The sequence below is a fragment of the Mus caroli genome, chromosome 11 (assembly GCF_900094665.2).
Source record: "Mus caroli chromosome 11, CAROLI_EIJ_v1.1, whole genome shotgun sequence".
NCBI lineage: Eukaryota > Metazoa > Chordata > Mammalia > Rodentia > Muridae > Mus > Mus caroli.
In genome coordinates, this window is record NC_034580.1 from 57634856 (window position 1) to 57654289 (window position 19434).

The 19434-nt window shown below is 46.0% G+C and overlaps 1 protein-coding gene across 1 annotated transcript in view; it reads left to right on the forward strand.

The window, feature by feature from the left end:
* The first annotated feature begins 11314 nt into the window (after window positions 1-11314).
* The window catches only part of Trim16 (tripartite motif containing 16), a 22545-nt gene continuing 14425 nt past the window's right edge, over window positions 11315-19434 (forward strand). The window contains exon 1 of the mRNA XM_021178128.2: window positions 11315-11938. Coding sequence (XP_021033787.1) covers window positions 11441-11938 — 498 coding nt within the window. The 5' untranslated portion in view covers window positions 11315-11440. The remainder of the gene's footprint in view (window positions 11939-19434) is intronic.

The window sequence follows — 19434 nt, forward strand, 5'->3', positions numbered from 1 at the left end:
AAAAGGAGATAAATCCATAATTGTACAAAATGCAGTTCATAAGATCTGTGGCCCAAAGTACATCTTAGCAATATGAGAGATCTCCACGCCCCAAGGCAAGAAATAGCAAATGAAGACAAAGGTGGCCTATGAGCAAGTAAAGTGCTGGCTTTCTTTAAAAACTGCTAATACATCAACTATCAGTTAAGAAATGAGGTACAGAAGCCAGCAGGAAAAGCTCAGCTATCAATAGCTCCATTTATCTTAAAGGCTTTTAGACAGCCTGCCAGGGTCACCTAGTGGACAAGATGGCAGTTACAACCAGCATGGCCATAATAATGTCAATTACCATCCCTGTAAGGTCACAGCGACACTGAATGGAGTGGGGTCTGTTTCCAATGCTGGAACCTGTTCAGAATGTCACATCAGAGGACAGGCAGCATGGACTATCTTTTCCAAAGCGAAGAGCAGGAATTAAGTCTGGTGAGGAAGGCAGGAAACTTTGAAAGCCAGGCATGGAGGAGAGGTGGGGCTAGCTAGGAAGGACCTGCAGAAACTGTGTCTCAGTGGAGAGGGCTATGTGCTAAGGAGCCATGGGGTACAGACTCAGGGGTGTTTGTACAAGCTTTATAAGCCAGGCTTCCTGGCATATGTCATTCCCTCCTGAATGTGACAAATGACACCGTGGGGGTGCAGCTCAAATGAAGATTTTATGGCAAAAGAATTTGGTTACTCTCAGAATGTGAACTTTGCACAAACACTCCTCATTAGGGTGTTTTAGGCTATCTGCGGTTCAAACACAAGTGCTAAACTAAACCAAACCAAACCAAACCAAACCAAACTAAACCAAACCCAACCCAACCAAACCAAACAAAAAACAGTCAATTTAAATACCAATCAAAGGCATTATCCTAGATGACGAATGGTATTTATCCGGGACTGTGTTAAACCTGAGAATTGTGAGGAGAGAAAAAAAAATCAAATCCACATTTGTCCAATTAAAGCTGCATTTTAGTGTGCACCGGGGACTGGTGAGCCAGCTGCCTCATCCTAAGTCAGGATTTGAGAGAAAAGCCCCTGATGGCTTCTTGAGGTCCCTTTTATACGAGTGATAAGGTGTTCACAAGGGTGAGGCAGCTGGCCATTAGATGAAAGAACAAGGGTAAGGATTACGTCATGTGAATGGGGTTGAATGAAGCTTATACCAGAGCTAAGAGAAGACACTTATTTTTAATTACAATGAGAATCCTTGTAAGGACTTAACACAGGGCAAACAGGAACTTCTTTAGCTCCAAACAGGAACCTTAGCCTGCATACGACAAACAGGAACTTCTTACAAATAGAAAAATTTCAAGGACATGACAGAGAACCAATAGGAACTTATTCCTAACAGTCTCAACTGCAAGCAGAACCCTTAACCTTCAAGGCATATTTTTCTTGTTTTGGTCTCACAAATAACATTTTGAGGAGAACACTTATGCCATAGTAAGCTATTGGCACACTCAACAAAGTCCAGGCAAAAGGAAGTTTTATAGATAAAAGGGGAGACAGCTCGTATACTAGTTAGATCCCTGGTCTTGTAGTTAAGAAGGCTGAGTTCTATCAGCTCATTGGTGGTGGCACCAGTGCTTAAGGAAGCTGTTCTGAGAGCATCTTGTTGAATTGTTACAGTCTACAGAATGTTAAAGATAAACATTGTTGCAAAAACCTGTGCATCAAACACACAAAGTTCACTCTTGAAACCAAGTCCTCCAAGCGGAATTTGTCTCAGACAGGCAGGCTGGATTTAACTTTGACTGAAAGAGAGCATTAATCAGGAGGAAAATTTGTCTAAGTGTCTTTACTAACTCATTAGAGCTGTCAGGGCCAAGGTTTTAACCCTAACAATTAATGTAACATTTCTATCCTGCCTCATTCCTGGTCGGTTGCCTTAGCAATCTTGTGCAACCTTGATTTTATTCACAGGTTTCTGTGACCTGGAGAATTAGGTTTCAGTAAGTCTGAGGTGCAACTGACCAGTTTTTGACCAGCTTCTTGTTTCACATCCTAATAGAACTCATTTGAAGAAGGCTTCAACTCCTTAAGTTCTGCTGGCCTTGTGACCGTAATATTACTAGCATATGAATTCATTCAGCATTTTAACGTCTTCTTTATTGTTTTCTCACAAGTCCCAGTGTAAGGAAGTACAGTGGATACTGTATTCCCATCTGGCAGATGGCAGATGAGCAAAATGCTGTATGTGTGCATACACAACTAAGATGAACAGGGCAAGGTCACACACCCACGAGTGTTGAGATAGGGACTCTGGTCACTTCATACTGCTAACTCTAGATTTTCTTTCTCACTGTTTCTGTGATGTGCACATAACACATGGTTACATTTCCTCATTACAAGACCATCTCCTTACTCAAATGTCCTCTGTGAGACAGTAGCTATTGACTCTCATTCAGGTGACTGCCCCTGTGCCCGTTGTTTAGTAAAAGCCCAGTGCTGGTGCTTGAGAACTGGCCAACAAAGGCAGAAGGAGCCGGGAGGTAGAGGAAAGAACTGATGGGACAAGACAGTGCAGAGGCTCCTCCGTTTGTATTCCTGATAACGCTGTTTCCAGGTTTAACTAGAACTGGAAATCCTTGACAGAGAATCCTATGGAAAACTACCCAGTGACATTCTAGGAACCAAAGGCCAGAATAGCTTGTAATGCCCCAAATTAACCTGTAAGTTGCACCCGCTCAGGAACCAGGTAACTTCCTCGGATGCTGGGACCTGTAGTTTTTGGGAAATAACAAAGCCTCATGGGAAAGTACAGTGGTCCATAGGTTTGTCCTTATAAGCCCCTGCAACACATGGTTTAGGGTCATTTTGGCTGGGAAATTCCTGGGGTATGATCCTGACTAAAGTCCATCTCTTGGTCAGTGTTTAATATTTAATCAATGCTTCCTTTGAATTTGGCGCAAAATGGTGGAGTTGTTGTTTCTGGCAAATTGCAGGATTAACAACAGTTCTAGCTAACTTATCTTAGCTTTTGTTAAAACTGCTTGCTTATGTTGATCCCCGTTCAGCTAACTGTGTATCTTAGCTTCTGTTAAAATGGCTGGCTTCAAACTGCTTACTTCCATGAAGGACTCTCAACTCTCCATCTACCTGCAGCTCCTGGGCGAGATGCCAGGATGTGGTTTCTGCTTTTAGAAATCCATGTTCTGGACACTCTGGGTTACATCTATGTCCCCTGAACACTTGAGTGTGGTCCCAGCGGACTGGAATGAAGACTTTCAGTTGGCTATCCACTATGTCATCTCTGGTGAGCTCCTGTAGCAAAGTAAACGGATCTGGGCTGCACAGAGCACAATGTACTGGGCCTCCAGGCAAAGAAGCCTTAGGTAGCAGCAGGTCCAGTAGGAAGGAAGAAGGGGTTTAATGTTCAATAGACAAAAGTAAGCTACAGGCAATATATACTATCTCAGTTAAGATTCGATCTACCAGTGGGCTGCTACACACACACACACACACACACACGAATGAGTAAATCCTAATGATTTTGATAGTCTTATAGAGTTGGGGTATAAAACAGGGCTCCTAGGTGGGCCAAATGGTGATTACAAATAAGATGGCCTAGTGTTATCAAGTTGGATTCCTGCTGTTTCCTTTGAGCATCGTGGCTGAGTGTATCCTCCTTAAGTGTATTTGTTATGCTGTTCTCCACCCTAGGAAGCCCATGAGTGTAATTCCTCGCCTATACAGCTAGGGGAATAGAAATACAGAAACCATTCTGGTCACCTGGCTTTCAACAAAGAAGCAAGAATGAAAACTATTTGAGTATATGTGTGTCCCAGGGCATGTGGGGAATGAAGCTTCTGAGGTTCCTGAGCCATAAGTCATCCTTTGGGGGAACTTTGATAGTGTCAGGTCCAAAGGAAATTCTAAAAACCTGAACTCCAAAAGGTTGTGTAAATATTCAAATATGAGTTCAAGCTGGACTATAAAAGGATTTTTGGCAGTTAGATAAAAGCCAGATTTCCTCAGGAACTTGTGAAGCCAATTCCCCTCTGCCAAAAAGAATCATTTCCCTTACTTCTGGCAAAAGGGACAAATGGTTCTCTGATAAACATATACCTGTCCATGCTAGCATCCTTCTCCCCTTCTCCTCCTCTCTAAACTCCCTCCAGCTCATGAGCATCCCTCCCCTAGCTGCTCACCCTTCTTATAACATGCTCATCATTCTAGCCTCTGCTCTTGTTAACCTTGCTCTTCTCCTGTGTGCTCTCTCTCCTGCTATTCTCCTCTCTTTCAGAGTGACTTCTGGCTTGTCCAGTCTGCTGGCCATGTTCAGTGTTCAGTCTACTTCTTTCTCTCTCTGCTCTTGACTCCTGTCAGCACCCTTCCAGCCCTCGAGTACATCTGATGCCAAAACCCTTGCATACAGGCAGGGCAGAGAATATGTTGTTTATCTTGAAAATGATGTATTGTTTTCTGACCCTGGTCACATGCTAAGCTTTTGGACCTAGAATGAAAAAAGGTGTGTGTGTGCTGTGTGTGTGTGTGTGTGTTGTGTATGTGTGTTGTTGTTGTTGTTTTCCTTTCTTTGTTCAGGGTTCGGAGCCTGTAGTCCTTACTTAGTGTTACAGACAGAAGTCGGACTTTTTCTGTTTATAGCTGTTGAGAAAGAATATCATGGTAGCCATTCTCTGAGACCTTATGACTCTGAAGGGCTAGGCCTCACCTGTAAAAACAAAACCAGTATCCTGTACCCAGGGCTGCCTGTAGCCCTTGCCCAGTGAGAGACTGACCTGCCCTGGCCATTGGCTGTCTGAGCTCGTGAGGGCTGGCCTCGCCCTGATTGATCTGAGGCAACCCTCCTCTTTATGAAGGCGAGTGCAGCTTCCTGGAATGCATGGCACCCCAGCAAGCACTAACATTAGAGGAAACCACCGAGACTGAGGGCTAGGTGCTGCCCAAGTTCCAAAGACTGGCAGTCTGAACAACAGGGGCTTGGGATCTCCATTTGTGCCACCTCTGAAAACTATGCCATGTCCCACACAGGAGAAAACATTTTGTCACATATTTTAAGTGTTTGGTTTGTTCTCTATGTGTAGATTGTTCTGATGTTTTAGTCATAATCCGTGAAGATAACAAAAGTTTATTTGGGCTCTTACTTTGAGATTTATTATACCAGGATTCTTAGCACTGTTGTGGAGGTTGATATGGAGAGCCAACGGAACATGGTTCAAATATTTTAAAGAGGGTACCACTTAAACGCCACGTTAGTGAGTCTGGAATGTATTAGAGGGGTAGGGGCCAAGTTTTCACTCTTTGTTCTAAGGGCGTTACAGACTCTGCCAAGAGGATCCAGAATGAGGCTTCTGCTAATCCTGGCCTTTTAAGCCGGGCGGGGGGGTGGGGGGGTGGGGGGTGGTTATAGGGAAGCTGAGAGCATCCCTGACTGCTTAGGGAGTAAATGGTCCAGGTGGTTCCTGAGACTCGTGGGTATCAGTAGCTGAAAGAGCAGCCAAAGTTAACATCAGCCAGTTTTCTCCACCCAGAGCCAGCAATCTCCAGCCTCTGCTCTGTTTGCTGAGTAAGACAGGCAGGACTTATCTTTCTTCCTGTGCTGTTGGCAGCCTGTCCACTGCACCACAAGAGTGTCCTCCTGTGCTGTGGAGGGAAAGCATGCACCTCCCTGAGGTGGTCCTTCTTCCCGGGGAGCATCCATCACTGTCTCTGGGAGGGATGCTGGAGGCCTAGTGATGGGGTGATTCCAAGATCTATGTTTGGAAATGAGAACAATGATCCCTTAAGCCTTCCACGTCCTCTTCTTTTCTTCATTTTTTTCCCCTGGCCTTTCTAGCAATAGATACCAAAGCAAACCAAGGACCTTTTTGATGTAGGGGAAAAGCTGGGCTAGAGGCCTTCGGCCAGGGGCAAGTTTTCCCTTCCTCATTCCCAGGAGATCCACAAAACACAGGGCTGTTTTACAGAAGGGTGACACAATTTCAAGTTCAAGAGTTCTGAGGTTTGGGTGGGGGATGGGGGGTTGCTAGAAAAACTGCAAGTTCAGAGCCATGACTTAGATGTAATTCTTCCAACAGCCCAGCTGTCAGTCCTGATCATCTATTCCTTACTACTGTGCACTATTCCTTACCATGCACACTATCCCTTACTATGTACACTATTCCCTACTACTGTGCACTCTTGCCTTGCTTTTGAATAAAGTTTTCTTGACACTTGCAGTCTGTTTGAGCCCTTTCCCCACCCCACCTCCCTTTCTGAGGAAAATACCCGATGCAGATCACCTACCCACCAGCTATTGGCTGTGTGTGACCACCTACCTATCAGCTATTGGCTGTGTGTGACCACCTACCTACCAGCTATTGGCTGTGTGTGTTGTTCTGGGGCAGGAAATTGCTTTGAATCCTGGGAAAGGATGGTAAACCACACCTGGTCCTGACTTTCCTGGTTACAGGTTTTTCTTATGAATTATGTAAAATTATAGTGGCTTTGATTAGATGAGAGAGACACTTCATTTTACAAAAGGTAGAGAGTTTGGGGTTCAGGTGAAGCCAAGGAGACCTTCCCCTATGAGGCAAAGTGATCTGTAGATGTGGCTAGAGAATAGGATTATCAGTTTATAAGTCTTGAGGGAAGTATTTGTAGTGAATGGGAAATCAGGTGTGAGGAAGGAAATCTGTGTACATGCTATGACACGGATGAACTCTAACCATATTACACCAAGTGGAACTGACTAATCACAAAAAAGATGAACATCTGTACCTGTAATAATTGAGTGTGCAGGGATAGAAAGTAGAATGGTAGTTTCAGGCCTGGCAGGAGAAGCAACGGGGAATTACTGGTTATTGAGTGCAGTGAGTCAGTTGTGCAAGATGAAATGCTCCAGGGCTAGATGATGCATATTGCCCAATGCTATTGAAGCATGCACTGAAAATGGTTGAGATGATACGATTTATTGTTTGTGTCTTGTGTTATGTGTACTCTTGCAGCAATGTAAAATGAAAAGAAACTGAGGTGTAACCAAAGTTGGTAAGAAGCACTCAGAGAGAATTTCTGAGAACAGAGAGAGTGTTGGGGTGGAAAGGGAGGCTTAAATCTTCCTTCATTTTGGGAAGTGACTGGGAATCTGGCAGAAGATGGGGCAGGAGGAGAGAAGGTGGCCCTGGGGGGCAGTGCTATGGCTTTTGTGAGTGTATTCCCTAAAGATTCATGTGCCAAACACTTTACCTTCTATGTGTGCTACTGGGAGACAGTAGACTCACAGAGGTCGAGTTCACTGGAACGTGATTTGGTTTTAGAAGGAGCTGCCCTCAGAAGGATTGATGCAGTTCTCTTGGGAATCTGATTAGTTTTTGCAAAAATGGACTAATGGATTGTTATATAGAAAGACTGCACCATGTGCTTGGCTTTTTCTGTATATGGCTTTGTTATGCGGTAATACAGTTAAAAGGACTTTGGCCAGAAGCCAAACAGATGAGATTGCTTGATCTTTGGCTTTCAGCCTCCAAAATGTGAGTTAAACAATGGCCCTTTCTTTATAAAGTATCCAGCCTTGGGTGTTTTATTTTTATAGCAACAAAATTAGACTAATATAAGCAACATTTTTGAGAAGGCGGAGGGGGGGCAGTGGCATCTGCGTGTTGCTGTGGGGAAAGAGGGCTCTTGTTTTACCTATGGTTTGATAATTAGATGCAAAGGGGATAGGATTGGCTGAGAAGTGGGGATGGAGACAGAGATATTAGGGGACATTCAAGTTACAGTTACCCTGTAAGGAGGCAAAAGAAACTAACAGACTGACTAAAATGGTTGGGATATCCCGGGTCTTCATGGAAAGGAAGGGGCAGTCATTGCAGAACATAGAAAATTAGAAATTAGGGTATAAGAGAGTTCACGACTTTATTTCTTCAAACTTCTGGTTTTGAGGTGTTGAAGGGCATCTAAGGCTTGGACAGTTGCGTTCCAGACCCTGGTAGTGGGGTCAGAGCTTGGGCCTAGCAGATACCTCCTGAAGACCCTGCTTAATGATAAAGAGGATTCAGACATTTTGATGGCTCCTGTGATGGGTCTATAGAGAGACCAGTGTCTTCCACTCTATGTCCATATCAGATAACACAAACAAAGCATTGTCCTAACCCCAAGGTTGCTCAGGCACAATCTCTAGGAACCAACTCAGAACTCTGTTTTCTAGCCTTGGCTTAGGTCAGTATCTCATTTATGAAGTTTAGAGAAAACAGATGCTATAACAGGTGAAGATAGGACCTAGAATTAGGTTTCCTACATTGTCATGACTGGGCGTTGTCTGTTAACTCCGGGCATTGGTGGAGGGACGGTCATGCCCATGTACTATGTTAAAGTGTTAGTCATAGAAGGGGGTGGGGACAGGAAATAATTCCTTAAGGAAAGATGAAAGGGTAGGAATGAGACTGTGAGAGAAAGAATGAGAGACAAGTGGGAACCAGATGGAGACAGCAGACTCCCTTCTTTCTCTTCCACCTTTGAGGCTGTAGAATGGGGCAGGCAGGGTAACCACTTCTCTTCCTCATTCTGAGAGAGGTCAGAGATGGAGAGGCATGTTGGAAAACCAGTTTATCTTCTGGTAAGTCTTGGTCATTCGTGGAAATATCTGTTAGTATTGAAGAAGTGTCTAAGAATGAACTGGGGATGGTTGGGCAGGCTCTTTTTTCTCTTGTCTGGAGATATAAAAACCATGAAATGAATAAGGTTCTGGGAATTGACTTTTGGAAAGCTTCAGAGGGTGGGACATTTAGAGACAAGGACACTTGGGGAACTTGGCTAAAGACTCTAGGAAATCATGCCATGGGTGTTCCATAGTGTCTTTAAATAATGCAGGGCTGCATCTGGGATGAGTTTGCAGCCTTTTGTATACTATGATTCTGAGAAGCCTGTGGATTTCTTGGATTTTTGACAAGTTCTGCCAAGAAATATCACCGGGTCTGTCTAGTTTACCCCAAGGAAGCAGAGATGCATGGTGGTGCCATATTAGACCGATCTCAGTCCTAAAGTCCAGAGCTCACTGGACCAGAACTCCTCCTCCCACCTTCTCTCTCTCTCTATTCCAAAGTTTCCCCAACCCACCTGAGTTCACATAGGGAGCTGAACAAATTGTGTGCTGGGGAAGGGGGGGCTTAGAACTTCTCTGGGACCCAGAAGTTGGGATGCAGGTGCCTTAGAATGATCCTTCTGGTGTGGGTACGCCACGTCTGGAAGAGCTCTTTCCCCCAGGAACCTCTTGCTTCTCATCCCATCCTCTAGCCATGAGCTTCATCCCCCTCCTCACCCTTCAAATTCACACACTGAGGTCATAACCCCCCATTACCTCAGAGCATGACTGCTTTTGGAGGTAGGTCTTTGAACAGGTAATTAAGAAAAAAATGAGGTAGGATGGTCCCCTAATTCAGCCTCACTGATGTCTCTCTAAAAAGAAGCAACCAGGACACAGACAAGCACAGGGAAGATGGCATGAAGGACAGGGGAGGGAAAGCCAAGGAGTGCAGTCTCAGAAGAAGGCCACGGCATCGCCACGCGTGGGAGCTCACCCTTGCAGAGGTGTCGGGAAATTAACTTTTGTCATCAAAGTCAGTCAGTCTGTGGCACTTTGTAAGGACAGCCTGAGAAAATGAGGATACCTTATCTAGGAACAGTTTTATTAGCTGGATGTGGGGCTAGTTTAGCAACTGTCTCTTTGTGCAGATCACAGAGTAAGATACGTGGCCTAGAAAGGCTGGATAGAGCTGTATGTGGAAGGGAACAGTGCCTTCCCTCTTCTATCCGATAGCCCCTTCCCATGCTCATTCTCAGTCAGCTCCTGCAATGCCCTAGAAGCTGACACTGGAGGGTCAGGGTTATAAACATCTATCAATTTCTGTGGTTACAGAACCAGGATGCTTGCACAGGGTGGCAAACACAGAGACCATGCGTTTTGCAAAAGAGAAAAATCATATTTGAAGGCATCTGAGCTGAGCACGGAAGGGGAGAAGCACAATGAGATCCACTTCCTGGAGGGTGGGGTCTGGTGAGGATTTATGCGATAGGGAAGGGTGGCTGAGGGGACCATAATCGGTCTTCCTGGATCTTCCTGGGATGCATGTTCAGGACAGGTCAGTGTTAGAATGTTCTGAGGGCAGAAGGTTTGGTCTTCTGATGCCAAAAGGTCACCCACTAGTCACCTGCTCAGGCCCAGATGAGTCAATTTCAACAAAAGGCCATCAAGTTTCGGAGAAGCAAGCCAGGCAACTCAAAGCCCACATGTTAGAGGTTTAGGCAGAGAGTAGAAGGCCAGGACCCTGTCCACTGGGTGGCCTCTCAAATGAGTGAGTTTTAAAAGTCAACCAGAAGTGGAGCTAGGAGGACGGTTTAGTGGGTAAAGTGCTTGCTAGGTGTGCATGGCCACCTGCAGCCATGCAATGGTGCTTATCTGTAACCCCAGCACTGGGGCACGAGACTAGAATATCCCTCTGACTTGCTGGCCTGCTGCGCTAGGTGACCTAGCATGTTCCAGGTTCATTGTGAGGTCGTCTCTCATGAAATGAGGCAGAGAGCAATTAAGAAAGACACTAGATGTCAAACTCTTGACACACACACACAGAGAGAACTAAAATAAAACAAAAGTATGATAAAAGCAAGTTATTAAAATCAGATAAAGCTAGATTGACTATGTATGTATGTATGTATGTGTATATGTATGTATGTATGTATGTATGCCAGTTTTGTGGTGGTGGTGGTAGGACCAAGCTGGTGGTGGCTCATTTAGTATTAGCAGCTACCCTATTGTCAAAGTCCTTACATTTTGGACCCCTTTAAAAATATATGGAGTAGAGAGAAGGGGAGAGGGAGGGGAACAGAAAGGGAGGGAGGGAGGAAGGGAGGGAGGAGAGAGAGAGAGAGAGAGAGAGAGAGAGAGAGAGAGAGAGAGAGAGAGAGATTGAGAGAGAGAGAGAGAGGATCCACCGCAAAATATGGNGAGAGAGAGAGAGAGAGGATCCACCGCAAAATATGGCTTGTGGGAACGCTCAAAGCCGCAGAGGCTTACAATAGAGCTCAGGAATCTTGCCCTTTTTTCCAGTCCCACAGGCACACGTGGTCTCCGGAAGAGCCTATGGGGTGTGTGTGAACGAGTCCCGTAAGAATAGAAGTTTCAGGGCTGGGCTAGGAATGAGAATGAGAAGCCTGAGCCAAGGAACAGACACAGGAGCCAAGTGGCAAGGCAGTTCTGAGCCTTGTCACTGTGGCTGGCTACTAGCCAATCTGGAGGAGCCTCGTCCTGTCTGAGTAACTGAGCTTCCTCGGGAGGGAGGAAACAGTTAATGTCTCAGGGCAGCTGCAATCGGCTAGGCGTGGCTCTCTGGTTTGACTTGGGCTACTCAGATCCTGAGCCTACTGCAAGGAAGGACGCCTTAGTCCGTAGTCCGCCTTAGCCCTTAGTTCGCAGAGCCTCCAGATGGCTGAATTGGATCTGATTGCCCCGGGGCCTCTGACCGGGATCACTGCTCACCCTTTGGCCCCTCTCGGCCCAGACCCTGTGTCAGCTATCCCAGTAGAAAAAGGAGATGCGGACCCTCTCAGCAGGCCAGGTGACGAAACCCAGGAGCAGGGTCATGACCCCGCAAAGCTCAGAGCTCCTGGTGAAGAAGAGGAGCAGATCTTGTGTGACTTCTGTCTTGGGGCCAGCAGAGTAAGGGCAGTGAAATCCTGTCTGACCTGCATGGTGAACTACTGTGAGGAGCACCTGCGGCCACACCAGGAGAACAGCAAACTGCACAGCCACCAGCTAACCGAACCCGCAAAGGACCAGGATCTGCGCACCTGCCCAGCCCACCACAGCCCTTTGGTTTCCTTCTGCCACACGCACCAGCAGTGTATCTGCCAGGAATGCGGCGAGGGTGAACACAGAGGCGACAGTACTGTCTCCCTGGATGCAGCCCGCAGGAACAAAGAGGTGAGTAGTGGGGTCTGTCACCCGGGAGGAACCAGTGGGAGGTGGTGTCCCCAGGGAGAGGTCACACATGCTGCATTTGTGGCTCTGTTGATGCCAGTCAACAGAGGAGAACTTTAGCGGTAGTGCCTGGGTGTTGGTTCCCTGTAAGTATCTATAGCCGCTGGCTTTGGAAACAAAAGTGGGTCACTGTCCCCATCTCGGTGTCCCTGTTGCTGTGCAGTCTCTATTGTCTCTGCCACGCATAGGAATTTCCTGCTGTTTCTAGTTAGTGTTTAGTAATGTGTGTTTGGGTGTGGGCTGTAGAAGGTTAGCCTCAGGAAGGTGGTATTTCCCTCTGGCAGGATTTGTGAGGCATATATCAACCCATGAAAACCTTGGCAGAAGTCCAAGGGAAAAGACGAAACCTCAGACTTCATTTCTGCTTTTCTCTTTCTTTCTTTCTTTCTTTCTTTCTTTCTTTCTTTCTTTCTTTCTTTCTTTCTTTCTTTCTTCCTTCCTTCCTTCCTTCCTTCCTTCNTCTTTCTTTCTTTCTTTCTTTCTTTCTTCCTTCCTTCCTTCCTTCCTTCCTTCCTTCCTTCCTTCCTTCCTTCCTTCCTTCCTTTCTTTCTTTCTACCGCAAAACCACAAAAGAAGCTAACACAAAATGCTGCGTTCAAGTAAAAAAACAGAACAAAACAAAAACTGCCAAGATAACAGAATTTGAAACGCACACGGAAGTTAATGCCAAGGGCGACTTAACTTACTGGAGAATAAAGGTTCCTTACGGGATAGGCTGGCAGGAGCGCCTGAGAAACCCTGCTCAAAGTCTGAAATTTTACTTTTATCAGATAAAGAAGCCATTTTTGGAGCACTGCTTGCCTTTATCTGGAAGCCAAGAGCCTGAATGAGACCTTGGGGGTGGACCCCCGAAGCTTTCCCACTTTGAGTTTCTCCCACTTTGAGTTTCCCCAGTAGGAAGCAAGGTTGACTGGGCCCACACACAGGTCCTGGTTCACGCTCAAGGCAGTTCCCTCTTTGCACTGTTGGTTGGCACACCCAGAGCCTTTCTGTGGCATGTGTTCCTGGGCAGTAAAGGAAAGTGGTATCTGGGCAAGGAACTTTCCTAACCAGGGTATTTCCTTTGTGCCTGTACCAGAGGTAGACTCTCTCTAGTCCTGATGGGTGTAGTTCTGCAGAGTTCTACACTCCATTGAGTCACCATTTCTGGCCCGGGAAGCCACTTGTCAACTGTTTCCAGTGTTTCTAGTATCAAGGGATGTCCTATACGGAAAGTATGGCAATCAACAAATACATCAAAGGAAAGGGACCCACCCAACTTGAAAATACTTTTTGTGTGTGTGGATTTCCCCATCCGATATTTCAGTAATTATTAGGTGAGGGCTCTGAAAGACTCTGTTGAACTTGTTCAAATTTACGCAGTTGATGAGTGAGGCGTAGAAGCTTTTGGAACTCCATCTTATTGGAGAAAAATGAAGGAAGACCCTTCCATTTTGTTTGTTTTATATGTGAGTGTGTGTGCATGTGGGTTCATGTATGTGAACATGTGTGTTGAGGCAGAGATTAACCTCAGGGAGTCTTCTCAGGAGTTGTCAAATTAAAAAAAGCAACTTGCTATACTCAAGAATATCCTATAGGTATGCAATGAAATATGATTACATGTACTCCCATATAGTTATGTTTGTTTTCTCCCCCAATTCTTCCATATCCACCCAATATATCCTCTCTCAGCTCAATGTCTCCTCCTCCTCCTCCTTTTTAAATATAGCTGAATAAGTCTAGTTAATGCTGCCTCTTTGAGCATGGGAGTGGGGCATCCACGGGAGCATGGGAACCCTGCCAGACCATATCCTCAAAGAAGAGTGTTTCTCTCTCCCCCAGGAAGTATCAACTTCCAGTAGCCCCCTGGTTTGCTTGAGATGGGACAGGCTTTCTCATTTGGACTGAAGCTAACCAAATAGGCTGGTCTGACTGGCCAGCAAGACCCAGAGATCCACCTGTCCCTGCCTCCCCAGCACTGGGCTATCAGCACCTAACACTATGCCTAAATGTTTTGTAATCTGAACATATTTTAGATTTGTTTTATGTGTATATTTTGCCTACATATATGTATGGGCACCACCTGTGTGCCTGGTACCTGTGGAAATCAGAAAGAGGGGGTGTCAGTTCCCATGGAACTGGAATTATGGACTGATGTGAGCTGTCATGTGGCTGTGCTAAGAACCAAACCCAGGCCCTCTGCAAGAGCAGCAAGTGTTCTTAATGGCTGAACCATCTCTCCAGCCCCCAGCTTAAAAAGATTTATTTATTTTATTTTATGCATATGGATGCTTTGTCTGTATGTATGTTTGTGCACCATTTGCATGCCAGGTACCAGAAGTACAGACTGTTGTGAGCCACCCTGTGAGTGCTGGGAATTAAACCCCGGTCCTCTGGATCGTAGCCAGAGCTCTTAGTGGCTGAGCCATCCCTTTGGCACCTCCAGTTTTTTAAGATGTGAGTTCTGATTATTGAATTTAGTTCCTCATGCTTGTGCAGCAAGCATTTCACCAACTGAGTTATTGCCCCAGACCTAAACAACAACAAAACCATCACACACACACACACACACACACACACACACACACACACACATTGGTATATATACATTAAAGACATTTGGCCTCAGCACGTTACTATTCTCTTTGGATATAGTGTCTGAATTTTACTATTTTCTAGTTAGAAAGTCTGTGCAGGAGAACATTAAAGAAAAAAAAAACTATCAAATAATGTAACAGAGTAGAGAAGAAGTTCTCCACCCCGATTCTAGATCCCACATCCTTTTCCTCTGATCAGAACATCTGTTTGGTTTCTTCAGAAATGCTCTGTGCCAACACAGATGCAATATAAAGTGAAGTATAGGCCACCTCGTGTACCATGGAGACTTGGGTGATAGCACTTTGGGTAGGAGGAGCAGTGTGGAGCACAGGCAGAGCCCCAGATGTGGAGGAGCAGTGTGGAGCAGTATGGAGCTCCAGATTAGACATCTTAGGAGAGAGCTGTACAATACAAAATGATCTGAGAGGCTGTGGGGAGGTACAGCCTGTGTCATGGACCGTTCTGTTTTTGCTTTGCTTCAGAGAGGTGTCTCCTTTGCATCCTATGTCCTTCTTGTCAGACAGTGGGGCAAGCTTACTCAGTAGGAGCAGCCACACTCTGGGTGCCTCCACCAAATCTTAGAGGACGAAAGATCTCTTGCAAGGAGCCCAAGAGGCCCGCTCAGAAGACAGTATCTTGAAGAGACAAGCACCGTTAGGATTGCTCTGAAAGACATATTAGATATATCTAAGGTTCCAGAAGCCAAGAGTTCCTCTTCTCAGCCAGTCCACACCCCCTGCATTTACTAGCGTTCTGAAGGTCACTTTGGAGCCAGCCAGGGCTAATAAACTCATGCAGGCATGTTGTGTACAGGAAATGGCAGAGCAGTGTCATCTGGGAGGCACAGAGTGACATTTCTGTCAGCCATGTGAGCCCTTTCTGAAGTGCCCATGGTTACTACCGGTTAGACTGATGGATGAAATCTGGGGGGTTGAGAGCTGGATGCACCTGGTCACTTGTCCCATCCGGATAAACGTCCAGGGCCCAGCCGTTCCTACAGGGAGCTCAGTGCTCCTCTCAGCTCTGGCTCCGCTGAGTTTTTTATCTCGTCAAAATCTCACCTGCCACCAAAGAGCCTTCTGTGTGTGTGTGTGTGTGTGTGTGTGTGTGTGTGTGTGTGTGTGATTTGGGTCCCTGGGACCACTTTTGTTATTTTCTTTGCCCCACAAAGTGTATGTGGTTCCCTCCTGTTCCTCAGAGCACATCTGATGGGGTAAGTAGGAGACTGGCTGTACCACGTACCCTCAGAGAATTTGGGCTCAGGAAGGGAAGACACATGCTATTATTCCATGGTGTGCCAAACACATGGTGAAACACAACTGCTGTTGTTTGAAGGAGGGAGCCGAACTGGAAGTGACTCCAGGCCAGTGCTTGGAAGAGGGAAAGCTAAGTCTTGCCTAAGGCCTCCTTTGAAGACCACTGAGCTACTAGCTTCAAACTTAACATTGACTCCATAGGGTCAAGATGGACCCTAATTGCGTCTTCATGAAGAGAAGGTATCAACCATTGGAGACCTGGAAGGCTTTGAGTTTGTCTGGAGAGCTGTCAGTCAGCATCACCCAGTCATTTGCAGGAAGCCAACAGGTGGTATGGGGCCACTCAGGATAATACTTTCTCACAGAAACCCAAAGGAGTATCTTTGGGTCAGTATTACATAACTTGTTTGCTCACGAGCACCAGACTATTCCATAGTTTGTTTTCCAAGAGTCAGGAGTCTGTTTGACTTAGTCAATCTCACTGGCATGCGGCAGGCCCTGATCCAGTCACTGAGGAGTGGAGTCGGAGTCCAGGTCTAACTCTGATGATACTAAAAGTGAGGTCTGCCTGGTGGCAGAGTAGACAGTAAATAACTTGGCAAAGACCTACAGCCAGGAACAGGGTCTTCACACCCCAAGTGCCATCCTCTCTCACTGCTGTTCCAACCCTGTGCTGCCTGTGCAACCCTGTACTGTCTGGCTCTCAGGCAGGGTGCACCAGGGTCTGGGATGAGTGTGTGGCTGCTTCTCTCTTCGGGAACCCCGAGGTCAGTCTACGTCAGCCCATCATTTTCTAGGAACAGGAATAACTTGAGAGACGGGGCTCCAAAGCAGCCCCACCTTGTGTGGTAATTGGGAGTGTTCCCTTTGTGGTGACTCAGAGCTCCTCATTTGGTGCATAGACATTCCTTTCTCCTTTTATGGAAGTCTGAGGACAGAGGGGAGAAGCCCCTTGTTGGGCACCACTGGGTCTCCCTGTAAGGCTTAGTGGGATCACTGCTTTAAAAAGAAAAAGGTCTTTGGGGGCACTGCTGCTCAGATGAGCCAGGTTGCTGTGTGCCGTCCAATTCCTTCAAACAAGCAGTTCATGTTTGCCTCCTTGTCTAGAATTGGTCACTGCATACAATTCCAAGCTTGCCCTCCAACTGGTCAGGCACCCCTTCTCCCCCACACCCACACCCACTGCTAGGCACTAAGTCTCAAGTATCAAGGTGATCTCTAAGGTGCCCTAAGCTCTTCTCCAGTGACCAAGAGCTTGGGTGAAGGTTGCTTGCCTGCTCCCCACAATGTCCCCAGTGCTCTGCCTACAGCTGTTTCCCCAGTGTGTGTGTGTGTGTGTGTGAGTGTGTGTGTATTTAGTGGGGTGTAGAGGGAGTTGGAAGGGTTGGCGGGAGGTGTGAAACTCCCCGAGGCTTCATGGGGAAGCAGCCAGAGACTTAATGACTTTAATTTATGACTTCTGACGTCTACTAGTTTTAAACACGGACAGAAGCTTAAATCTCATGCTCCTGTGGACACAGGAAAGTGGCAGTGACTTTGAAGTTTTCAAAGGCTTAGGTTCTCTATGTTGACAAATTGGTTTTTCTTGGCAGAAGAAGGTGTTCTCTGAGCCCAAGGGACAAGAGTGAAAGGTCAAGGCGGGCAAACCAAGATTCCCAGGGAGGCATGTGCTCTGGTTTGGGCAGGGGTGTGTGGAGGGGAGAACCTGCCTCCATGTGGTACGGCTGGAAAGCAGCTAAGGCAGCAAGCAAGGTGATTATTGATAACTATTAGGGTGACATTATTGACACTACTCATTTACAGTGTACCTGCCTCTGTAGAGTTCTTATTTCCAGACCTAATTCCGTCTAGTTCACTATCTCATACCCTGAGGAAGCAGGCATTGCATTCCAATGCCCCAGGTAAAGAAATAGATATTTAGAGACATTATGTTGTAAAATAATGAGAAATGCATGGCTGTTGATTGGTTGCTTTTCTTGGTGTTGTGGCGGGATACCTGAGAAAGAGGATCCTAGGGAAGGCAGAGTGTTTGCTTTGCAGTTTAGGAAGGGTGCAGTCTGTCCTGGTTGGACGGCAAGATGAATGGGGCTTGGAGCAGCTGATCATGTTGAGTCTGCAGTCAAGAAACAGAGCAAAGGCTAGAAAGATGATGGCTCAGTGTTCAGAGCATTTGCTACTGCTCTTCCAGAGGACCCAGGCTTAATTCCTAGCACCCACACCAAGTATTCAAACACATGGGACTCTGGGAGTCATCTCACATCGAAACCAGAAGGTTTTACCCATCCTTGACCCCCATAGGCACATGGCTGTATCACAATGAAAAACAGAGTCACTCTAACTTCAAAAACTCCCCTAGTCTTTAACAGCCCCAGTACTGTTCCAAAGTCCAAAGTCTCTTCTGAGACTGAAGGCAATGTCTTAACTATGAGCCTCTGTACAATCAACACACAGTTTACACAGTTCTGATATACAAGGCACAGGGTAAACATTCTCACTCCAGAAGGGAGGAATGAGACAGGACAAGGAAAAACTAAACCAGACAAGGCAATTAGCATATATTACCATATATATATATTTATATATTTACATAAACACAACACACACACACACACACACATGCTCGCATGGTGAATAGGTGCTAATGGCCTCCTGGGACTGAACTCAGCATGAGCCAACCATCATGGCCCGAGATGAATGCTCTACTGGTGGTGTAGGTCATTTATGTCCCACTGTAACTACACCTTCTGCCTGTGCCCTGAGACGTTAATTCAGGATGGATTCAAAAGTAGTCGACTGATTTGCTTGGCGAAGAAACCTCAAAACCAACTAACGTTCAGGCTGAGTCACAGAGAGAGAGAGAGAAAAAAAGATATTTAATAATTCTATATATAATGTATATTCTCTATATAATAGTATTATATGTATTATATAGGAATATGTAATTTATATGGTGTGTGTGTGTGTGTGTGTGTGTGTGTGTGTGTGTATTTGTCACCCCTATTCTGGGCAGCACACATAGCCTTTTTCCTAGGCAGGTTGCACTCCAGGCTTGCAGCTTTCCTTAGAAGATACCTTATGGTTCTGACTTTCACCAAATTTCATCTTACCTCACACAGTGTCCTCTCAGGGCCTCCTTGTAGAACGTCATACTGCTACACATTGCCAGGCCACACTAGCTTTCTGGTGTCCAGCTGCATCTGTCATGCTTGCAAAACCAGGACCATGTGGCTGATGCGGCCAGGCTCTCCTGCCAGCCCAAGATGTAACTCGGCCCCCTTGATTGAGAACTGTAGTAGCCTCTCTGTATGCCTTGCTCACTGAATCTTCTAAAACATTTCACTTCTGTTTTTGAGCAGAGAACCCCTTCTATGAAAATCCCAGTGTAGTCTCTCTTGTTTCACATATATTTACATCTTCAAAAATTGGACCTTTTGATGGGAGGTCTTGCTCTTAAGACATGTCCCCTATGTCCCATGCAGAGCATGAGACTCGTCTCTAATAGGGAGAATCCCTTTATCTATTTACAGATGATTTAGAATCCACCTGTCTGCAGCTTTCATTTTTGATACTTTCCTTGACAAGTTGCACATTTTCCCCTCTCCCTCC